General features: G+C 48.8%; 1 protein-coding gene across 2 annotated transcripts in view; it reads left to right on the plus strand.

Annotated features, from left to right (window-relative positions):
* Positions 1 to 9,087, plus strand: part of atp6ap1a (ATPase H+ transporting accessory protein 1a) — a 29,960-nt gene extending 20,873 nt beyond the window's left edge. The window contains exons 9-12 of one of the 2 annotated variants that reach the window (XM_084334218.1): positions 860 to 910; positions 3,444 to 3,681; positions 7,268 to 7,288; positions 7,549 to 9,087. In XM_084334218.1, the coding sequence (XP_084190344.1) occupies positions 860 to 910; positions 3,444 to 3,681; positions 7,268 to 7,288; positions 7,549 to 7,737 (499 nt within the window). In that variant the 3' untranslated portion in view covers positions 7,738 to 9,087. Of the gene's footprint in view, positions 1 to 859; positions 911 to 3,443; positions 3,682 to 7,267; positions 7,289 to 7,527 lie in introns of both variants that reach the window. The other variant, XM_084334217.1, reaches the window with a different exon arrangement.
* The last annotated feature ends 1,669 nt before the right edge of the window (positions 9,088 to 10,756 follow it).

Below are 10,756 nucleotides of genomic sequence, written 5' to 3' on the forward strand. Positions count from 1 at the left end.
TCTAAACTACGATCTGTGTTGTTGTTGTTGATCAGGCTGGTTCTAAACTACGATCTGTGTTGTTGTTGTTGATCAGGCTGGTTCTAAACTACGATCTGTGTTGTTGTTGTTGATCAGGCTGGTTCTAAACTACGATCTGTGTTGTTGTTGATCAGGCTGGTTCTAAACTACGATCTGTGTTGTTGTTGATCAGGCTGGTTCTAAACTACGATCTGTGTTGTTGTTGATCAGGCTGGTTCTAAACTACGATCTGTGTTGTTGTTGATCAGGCTGGTTCTAAACTACGATCTGTGTTGTCGTTGATCAGGCTGGTTCTAAACTACGATCTGTGTTGTTGTTGATCAGGCTGGTTCTAAACTACGATCTGTGTTGTTGTTGATCAGGCTGGTTCTAAACTACGATCTGTGTTGTCGTTGATCAGGCTGGTTCTAAACTACGATCTGTGTTGTTGTTGATCAGGCTGGTTCTAAACTACGATCTGTGTTGTTGATCAGGCTGGTTCTAAACTACGATCTGTGTTGTTGATCAGGCTGGTTCTAAACTACGATCTGTGTTGTTGATCAGGCTGGTTCTAAACTACGATCTGTGTTGTTGATCAGGCTGGTTCTAAACTACGATCTGTGTTGTCGTTGATCAGGCTGGTTCTAAACTACGATCTGTGTTGTTGATCAGGCTGGTTCTAAACTACGATCTGTGTTGTTGATCAGGCTGGTTCTAAACTACGATCTGTGTTGTTGTTGATCAGGCAGGTTCTAAACTACGATCTGTGTTGTTGTTGATCAGGCTGGTTCTAAACTACGATCTGTGTTGTTGTTGATCAGGCTGGTTCTAAACTACGATCTGTGTTGTTGTTGATCAGGCTGGTTCTAAACTACGCAGAGGTCCTCGGCCATGCCAGCTTCAAACTGATGTGAGTACACACACACACACACACACACACACACACACACACACACACACACACACACACACACGCACACACAGAGAGCTCAGGTCTTTCCGCAGGGGTCAACAAGGGGCAGGTCCACAGGGGTCTAACAAATGTCCACCCCTACTTTACAGAATATTTAAATATTGATATATTAAAATGTCCACCCCTACTTTACAGAATATTTAAATATTGATATATTAAAATGCCCACCCCTACTTGACAGAATATTTAAATATTGATATATTAAAATGCCCACCCCTACTTTACAGAATATTTAAATATTGATATATTAAAATGTCCACCCCTACTTTACAGAATATTTAAATATTGATATATTAAAATGTCCACCCCTACTTTACAGAATATTTAAATATTGATATATTAAAATGTCCATCCCTACTTTACAGAATATTTAAATATTGATATATTAAAATGCCCACCCCTACTTGACAGAATATTTAAATATTGATATATTAAAATGCCCACCCCTACTTTACAGAATATTTAAATATTGATATATTAAAATGCCCACCCCTATTTTACAGAATATTTAAATATTGATATATTAAAATGCCCACCCCTGGGCGGCTAAGTGGCGCAGTGGGCAAGGCGCTCGCCACTAATGCAGGAGACGCTGGGTTCGAGCCCAGCTCTCGGCATTGCTACCAGCTTGGCTGGTCGTTCATACTAACACAATTGGCTGTATTAGAGGGTGGGAAAGCTGGTGCGTGGGTCCTGGTCGTTGTAAACAGCGACTCCTACAGTTCGGTCGGGGCGCCTGCTCAGCGAGGAAAGGATCTAAGGGGGGTAGTGTGATCCTTCCACACGTTACACCCTCCCAGTGAGAGTCCGCGCTGCCAGGTGAAAAGAAGCGGTTGATTGGCTGGACGTGTGTCGGAGGAAGCACGTGATAGTCTCCGCCCTCCCAGACCGACCGTAGGGGGTAGGTGCGCAGCGACCAGGAAGGGGATTGGGAATTGGCATAACGACATATTGGCATAACATTGGGATGGGAGAAAAACGGAGGAAAAAGGAGGGGGGAAAAGATTAAAAAAAAAAAAATGCCCACCCCTACTTTACAGAATATTTAAATATTGATATATTAAAATGCCCACCCCTACTTTACAGACTATTTAAATATTGATATATTAAAATGTCCACCCCTACTTTACAGAATATTTAAATATTGATATATTAAAATGCCCACCCCTACCCCCTTTCAGTACTGCTTGCAGGGAAACTAAACCCTGAAATATATCACTATATAAAGCAAAAACATCCTTCCTTTCTGTGTCCTAAACATGTCTGTCTGTAGCTTTGTGATGACTCAGCGTCTGTCTGTCTGCAGCTTTGTGATGACTCAGCGTCTCTACAAGCTGTCCTAAACATGTCTGTCTGTAGCTTTGTGATGAGTCAGCGCCTCTACAAGCTGTCCTAAACATGTCTGTCTGTCTGTCTGCAGCTTTGTGATGACTCAGCGCCTCTACAAGCTGTCCTAAACATGTCTGTCTGTCTGTCTGTAGCTTTGTGATGACTCAGCGCCTCTACAAGCTGTCCTAAACATGTCTGTCTGTCTGTAGCTTTGTGATGACTCAGCGCCTCTACAAGCTGTCCTAAACATGTCTGTCTGTCTGCAGCTTTGTGATGACTCAGCGCCTCTACAAGCTGTCCTAAACATGTCTGTCTGTCTGTAGCTTTGTGATAAGTCAGCGCCTCTACAAGCTGTCTTAAACATGTGTGTCTGTCTGTCTGTAGCTTTGTGATGACTCAGCGCCTCTACAAGATGTCCTAAACATGTCTGTCTGTCTGCAGCTTTGTGATGACTCAGCGTCTCTACAAGATGTCCTAAACATGTCTGTCTGTCTGCAGCTTTGTGATGACTCAGCGTCTCTACAAGCTGTCCTAAACATGTCTGTCTGTAGCTTTGTGATGACTCAGCGCCTTTACAAGCTGTCCTAAACATGTCTGTCTGTCTGTCTGCAGCTTTGTGATGACTCAGCGTCTCTACAAGCTGTCCTAAACATGTCTGTCTGTCTGTCTGTAGCTTTGTGATGACTCAGCGTCTCTACAAGCTGTCCTAAACATGTCTGTCTGTCTGTAGCTTTGTGATGACTCAGCGCCTCTACAAGCTGTCCTAAACATGTCTGTCTGTCTGTCTGCAGCTTTGTGATGACTCAGCGTCTCTACAAGCTGTCCTAAACATGTCTGTCTGTAGCTTTGTGATGACTCAGCTCTTCTACAAGATGTCCTAAACATGTCTGTCTGTCTGTCTGTAGCTTTGTGATGACTCAGCTCCTCTACAAGCTGTCCTAAACATGTCTGTCTGTCTGTAGCTTTGTGATGACTCAGCGCCTCTACAAGCTGTCCTAAACATGTCTGTCTGTCTGTCTGCAGCTTTGTGATGAGTCAGCGCCTCTACAAGCTGTCCTAAACATGTCTGTCTGTCTGTCTGTAGCTTTGTGATGACTCAGCGCCTCTACAAGCTGTCCTAAACATGTCTGTCTGTCTGTAGCTTTGTGATGACTCAGCGTCTGTACCCGGTGTCTGCGCGCCGCTGGTTCACGCTGGACGTGGTGGAGCTGGAGTACGACGGCACCAAAGCCACGTTCAACGGCAGCCGCAGCATCTACGCCCCGGCGGAGTTCTCCTACCGCTGCGAGAGTGTCACCAGCCACCGCTGGCCCGCCCTCGTGCCACACTCCGCCAAGGACCCGGCCAATCAGTGGAGAGTGTCCTTCGAAGACTTCCAGGTAAACGGGTTAGATTTATGAATGAATGAAGTTTATTTTTCGGTCTTGTTTACAGACAAATCAAACACACCCGTGTGGGACTTGCAAAAAAAATAAATATAAAAAAAATAAAGAATCACAAATGTACATATTCAAGGCAAGCTTGCACACAAAATCCAAAATCAACGACCGAAAAAAAGGAATAGGCTGAAGCACATGCCTATAATATTTTTTTTGTTTTGATCCACTTTTTCTCCCATTTTTCTATATTTTCTCCCATCCCAATTTCGTATCATCCAATTCAACCCTCCCCTGTCACGAACGCTGTTTCTTGCCTCCCACAAGCCGGCTGCAATGTGGACTAAGTCATACATAGCACAAGTCCCCTCCGGTACTTGAGGTAACAGCAGTCGCATCTTTTCACCTGCGCAGCTCGATCTCTCAGTGGCGAGGAGTAACGCGTGGGAGGCTCACGCTGCCCCAGACACTTCCTGATTCTACTGCGCAGGCGCACCAACCGACCTGTAGGAGTCGCTGTCCACAACGCCCGATCCCCACCCATCAGTTTCCCACCCCCTAATACGGCCAATGTGTATTAGTACGGACGACCAGCTAAACTGAAAGCAATGTGGAGCGCTGGGCTCGAACTGACGAGCCCAGCGTCTCCAGCATTTCGTGGCGAGTGCCCCACATGCCTATAATATTTAGATTATATTAAAATGTATGTCATCTGTCATATGTACGGTACAACAAAAAGAAGTTTGGCATCCAACCAGAGTGCAAATGTAACAGTAAAGTGGAATAGTAATATACAATGTACAGGTGATTAAACTGGGTATAAATATATATAAATTAGTACTACTGAGTAATAGTGCTAATCAGATGTATGTACAGAGTTGTAGTATTATTATGTACAGTGATACAGGTCTAACACTATAGTAGTAAGTCATACTGGCCAGCAGCGTAACTAGTAAGAGTAGGTAAGGGATATGTACAGATATAGATATAGTATCTACAGATGTAACGAGGATTATATGCAGGTATGTACAGACTTAGGGCTGACCCCGAATAGTCGACTAATTGATCGAAAGGAGCCGTAGTCGACTGCCAACCTCTTAGTCGAATGCAAAAAAATATATTACAAAATTATACTTTTTTTATTTTAATTTTAATTTATTTTGTATCACTCTTTCCAAAAGCAAAGAGGCCTAGAAGCGTGGCTAGCGCTAATGGCGCGCATACCAGAGGCTAACTGCCTAAGAAAAATGGGCACAGAGGCACTGAGGATTTCACACATAATAATAATAATAATAATAATAATAATAATAATAATAATAATAATAATAATAATAATAATAATAATAATAATAATAATAATAATAATAATAATACATCTATTTTATATAGCGCTTTTCCAGGTGCTCAAAGACGCTTTACATGGGCAGGAGAGACAAACTATGGCAAAACAAAAAACAGAACAAAACAGAACAAAATAAAATAAAATAAAACCAACAGATTTAGAGGTCAAAAGCAAGATTGAAACGGTGGGTTTTGAGGGCTGATTTAAAAGATGTCAGGGTGTTTGCATCACGGATATGGCTGGGGAGGGCATTCCAGAGGGAGGGGGCAGCAGCAGCAAAGGCCCTGTCGCCCCAGGTCCGGAGCTTGGTCGTGGGAGGTGTTAGGAGGTTGGCATCTGCAGACCTAAGGCGACAGGTGGGCGTGTGACGGTGGAGGAGGTCGGACAGGTAGGGAGGGGCAAGGTTGTTGAGGGCTTTAAATGTGATGAGTAGTATTTTAAAATGTATCCTGTATTTGATTGGAAGCCAGTGGAGGTCGTGGAGGACAGGGGTGATGTGATCAGAGCGACGGGTGGAGGTGAGCATGCGGGCAGCAGAGTTTTGGACATATTGGAGTTTATTGAGAATAGTGTTTGAACATCTAATGAACACACTAGACTAGACAAATATCAAGATGTAATAATAATAATAATTAATTTAATTTATAGAGCGCTTCCCAGTAACCCGAAGTCGCTGACAGTAGGCAGAGAGAAAAAACAAAGAAACAAAAGAAACATAGAACAACAGGGGAAACGGGGAACAATATGAAATACACAGGAACATAGAGCCACAGTAACAAACAACAGGAGATACAGGAGCCGGTAGGGGAGGGGAGGCAGAGAGGGTAGGGGAGGGGAGGCAGAGAGGGTAGGGGAGGGGAGGCAGAGAGGGTAGGGGAGGGAAGGCAGAGAGGGTAGGGGAGGGAAGGCAGAGAGGGTAGGGGAGGGAAGGCAGAGAGGGTAGGGGAGGGGAGGCAGAGAGGGTAGGGGAGGGAAGGCAGAGAGGGTAGGGGAGGGAAGGCAGAGAGGGTAGGGGAGGGAAGGCAGAGAGGGTAGGGGAGGGAAGGCAGAGAGGGTAGGGGAGGGAAGGCAGAGAGGGTAGGGGAGGGGAGGCAGAGAGGGTAGGGGAGGGAAGGCAGAGAGGGTAGGGGAGGGAAGGGAGAGAGGGTAGGGGAGGGAAGGCAGAGAGGGTAGGGGAGGGGAGGAGAGAGGGTAGGGGAGGGGAGGCAGAGAGGGTAGGGGAGGGAAGGCAGAGAGGGTAGGGGAGGGAAGGCAGAGAGGGTAGGGGAGGGGAGGCAGAGAGGGTAGGGGAGGGAAGGCAGAGAGGGTAGGGGAGGGAAGGCAGAGAGGGTAGGGGAGGGGAGGCAGAGAGGGTAGGGGAGGGAAGGCAGAGAGGGTAGGGGAGGCAGAGAGGGGAGGGGAGGGAAGGCAGAGAGGGGAGGGGAGGCAGAGAGGGGAGGGGAGGCAGAGAGGGTAGGGGAGGGGAGGCAGAGAGGGTAGGGGAGGGAAGGCAGAGAGGGGAGGGGAGGCAGAGAGGGGAGGGGAGGCAGAGAGGGTAGGGGAGGGAAGGCAGAGAGGGTAGGGGAGGGAAGGCAGAGAGGGTAGGGGAGGGAAGGCAGAGAGGGTAGGGGAGGGGAGAGGGGGGCGACAGGTTGGAGGAGGGTGGTTATGGGTAGGGAAGGCTAAAAGCTAGGGAGAACAGGTGGGTTTTGAGTCTGGATTTGAAGGTGGAGAGTGAGGGAGAGTCTCTGATGGTCTGAGGGAGGGTGTTCCAGAGTCAGGGTGCAGGGCGTGAGAAGGCCCGATCACCAACGTTTTTGAGCTTGGATGACGGGACAATGAGGGAAGCAGTGGAAGAGGACCGGAGGGAACGGGTGGGGCGGTAGGGGAGAGGGAGATCAGGTAGGGGGGGGGGGGGGGGGGGGGGCATGCTATGGAGGGCTTTGAAGGTGAGGAGTAGTGTTTTGAAGTTGATGCGCTCCTTGATCGGGAGCCAGTGGAGAGAGTGGAGGACAGGAGTGATGTGTTCACGGTACCGGGTGTTGGTGAGGAGGCGAGCAGCTGAGTTCTGGACCATCTGCAGTTTATGGAGGGAGCGGGAGGTGATGCCAGTGAGGAGGGAGTTGCAAGTAGTCGAGGCGGGAGGAGATGAAGGCGTGGATGAGGGATTCAGCGGCAGGGGGGGGGGGAGGCAGTGACGGATTTTGGCGATCCAAATTTTGGTCTCCAAACAGGCAGTGACTTCTCTCTCTGTCTCTCTCTCTCTAGATCCAAGGCTTCGGTGTGACAGGCAGTGACTTCTCTCTCTCTCTCTCTCTCTAGATCCAAGGCTTCGGCGTGACAGGCAGTGACTTCTCTCTCTCTCTCTCTCTCTCTCTCTCTCTCTCTCTAGATCCAAGGCTTCGGCGTGACAGGCAGTGACTTCTCTCTCTCTCTCTCTAGATCCAAGGCTTCGGCGTGACAGGCAGTGACTTCTCTCTCTCTCTCTCTCTCTCTCTCTCTCTCTCTCTCTCTCTCTCTCTCTCTAGATCCAGGGCTTTGGCGTGACGGGCGGTGACTTCTCGTACGCCAGTGACTGCGCCGGCTTCTTCACGCCGGGCATCTGGATGGGTCTGCTGACCAGCGCCCTCATGATGCTGATCCTCACCTACGGCCTGCACATGATCATGCAGCTCCGCACCATGGACCGCTTCGACGACCCCAAGGGCCCCGCCATCTCCGTGCCCCAGACGGAGTGACGCGCTTCACCCCCACCAAGGGCCCCCGCGCCATCTCCGTGCCCCAGACGGAGTGACGCGCTTCACCCCCCCCACCAAGGGCCCCGCGCCATCTCCGTGCCCCAGACGGAGTGACGCGCTTCACCCCCACCAAGGGCCCCCGCGCGCCATCTCCGTGCCCCAGACGGAGTGACGCGCTTCACCTAGACCCCTCACCTGTATCTCCAACGCTGTGAATGTGGTCAATTCTGGTGATTTAGTTTGTTTTGACTTGAATTGAAAGTTTACATGCTTCTTTCTGTGTGTTAATTTATTTTTTTTTAATCACGTTGCTGTACATCTGAAAATTAGATGGTTATCTTTTTCATAATTCCTGAAAAGTTGACCCTCTTGGAGATGCAAGGTTTTTCCCCATCATCAGCATATAAACATACTTCCTACCAACGTTCTGTGCCACTCCCCGCTCACTCCCCTGTCGGGCACACATTCCACTGAGGGACTGTCTCTGAAGGCATCCATAATAATAATAATCTATAAAAACAAATCTTGGTTAATCAGTGGTGAACCCAATATTTTGAATAGTGGAATATTTGACTTAAGCGTGGCCATCCCTAATTCCACTCATCCTTCACTCGATGCTAGTTATTAAACTGACAAAGGTATCCGTCATGAAAGGGGGTTATTTAGTATAACAAGCTGGTTTATATTGTCGTTGTCACTGCAAAGGAGTCTAAAGACTCTTCATTCTTCATCACGGGTCAATGTCTCCCATATAAAGGGATACAGTTGTACATAGAGGGACAAAGATGTATGTAACTGAACATATTAGTTATATGAAAATGATATTTATTGGTGAAACAGTTTTTGACCGTGCTTTGTGCTTATTGTAGTGGTGTGTGTGTACGTGTGTGTGTGTGTGTGTGTGTGTGCGTGAGTAGATATAATGTGAAGTGTAAATGTCAAGGGAAGCTCCAGTTACTGACTACAGGATTAACTGACCCATAACTTTATCACTAAGGGACCAGGTTTGACTAAAGAGAGGATTGGTAATCGACGGATTGTTACACAACTGTGGGGACGTTTCAAACGTTTTTCCCAGGTTTGTCTCGACCGAACATGAAACAGGGTCACTAATCACTAACCCAACCAGTGCATGACATCAGAGCAAAATGGCCACCCTGTGAATATGGTCAGCATCTTACCTAACGTGAACTTGATATAATGTGAAAAACCAGAATTAAACTGTTTATTATTTAATTTTTTTGTTATTTATTTGGTTTGTTATGCGATGAGTTGTAGTGAATGTTCTTAAAAGATCCTGGTCCTGTGTTGTCCTGCTGCTGCTGTGACAATAAAACATGTGAAAACGGATCCTGGCTCTGTGATTTACCATCAATGATCACGTTTTCAAAGCTGATATGTACATTATGTGCCAATAGATGTTTTTCGGTTTCCATTGAAAAGCTGCTGCAGAACCAGGTTAATGAACTCGTCAGTCATCTCAACCACTAACGCTCGGCCCCTCGACCACTAACGCTCAGCCCCTCGACCACTAACGCTCAGCGTCTCAACCACTAACGCTCAGCCCCTCGACCACTAACGCTCAGCCCCTCGACCACTAACGCTCAGCCCCTCGACCACTAACGCTCAGCCCCTCGACCACTAACGCTCAGCCCCTCGACCACTAACGTTCAGCCCCTCGACCACTAACGCTCAGCGTCTCGACCACTAACGCTCAGCCTCTCAGCCACTAACGCTCAGCCTCTCAGCCACTAACGCTCAGCCTCTCAGCCACTAACGCTCAGCCCCTCAACCACTAACGCTCAGCCCCTCAACCACTAACGCTCAGCCTCTCAGCCACTAACGCTCAGCCTCTCAGCCACTAACGCTCAGCCCCTCGACCACTAACGCTCAGCCCCTCGACCACTAACGCTCAGCCCCTCGACCACTAACGCTCAGCCCCTCGACCACTAACGCTCAGCCCCTCGACCACTACCGCTCAGCCTCTCAGCCACTAACGCTCAGCCCCCCGACCACTAACGCTCAGCCCCTCAACCACTAACGCTCAGCCCCTCGACCACTAACGCTCAGCCCCTCGACCACTAACGCTCAGCCCCTCGACCACTAACGCTCAGCCCCTCGACCACTAACGCTCAGCCCCTCGACCACTAACGCTCAGCCCCTCGACCACTAACGCTCAGCCCCTCGACCACTAACGCTCAGCCCCTCGACCACTAACGCTCAGCCCCTCGACCACTAACGCTCAGCCCCTCGACCACTACCGCTCAGCCCCTCGACCACTAACGCTCAGCCCCTCGACCACTAACGCTCAGCCTCTCAGCCACTAACGCTCGGCCCCTCAACCACTAACGCTCAGCCCCTCGACCACTAACGCTCAGCCCCTCGACCACTAACGCTCAGCGTCTCAACCACTAACGCTCAGCCCCTCAACCACTAACGCTCAGCCCCTCGACCACTAACGCTCAGCGTCTCGACCACTAACGCTCAGCGTCTCAACCACTAACGCTCGGCCCCTCGACCACTAACGCTCAGCGTCTCGACCACTAACGCTCAGCCCCTCGACCACTAACGCTCAGCCCCTCGTTTATTATCCATTTAAAATATTGTCGGGAATCCGACCGTGCTCCGGTACTCTTTTTTTTATCCACTTTTTTTCCTTATTTTCTATTTTTCTGCCATCCCAATTTTTTCCCCCGATACTTCTTGTCTCTGCTGTGCAGGCGTCACCCAACCGACCTGTAGGAGTCGCTGTCCACACTTCCAATCCCCACCCATCGACTTCCACCCGCTACCTCTGCCAATTGAGATAGTATGACGACTGGCCCAAGCTGCAGGCAATGCTAACACCGGGATTCGAGACCAGAGTCTCTTGCATTGGTGACGAGCGCAATCTCCGCTACGCCACCCAGCCGCCTATGCTCCGGTACTCTTGAAGGAGGGGGATCCGTTGCAACAAATAATTTTATCGTTTAATTATGCAAAAGTCCGAATAAACAGCAGTTGATGATGGGGGGAAAGA

This window comes from Notolepis coatsorum (genome assembly GCF_963971535.1).
Source record: "Notolepis coatsorum genome assembly, chromosome: 17".
In the NCBI taxonomy this organism is placed as follows: Eukaryota; Metazoa; Chordata; class Actinopteri; order Aulopiformes; family Paralepididae; genus Notolepis; species Notolepis coatsorum.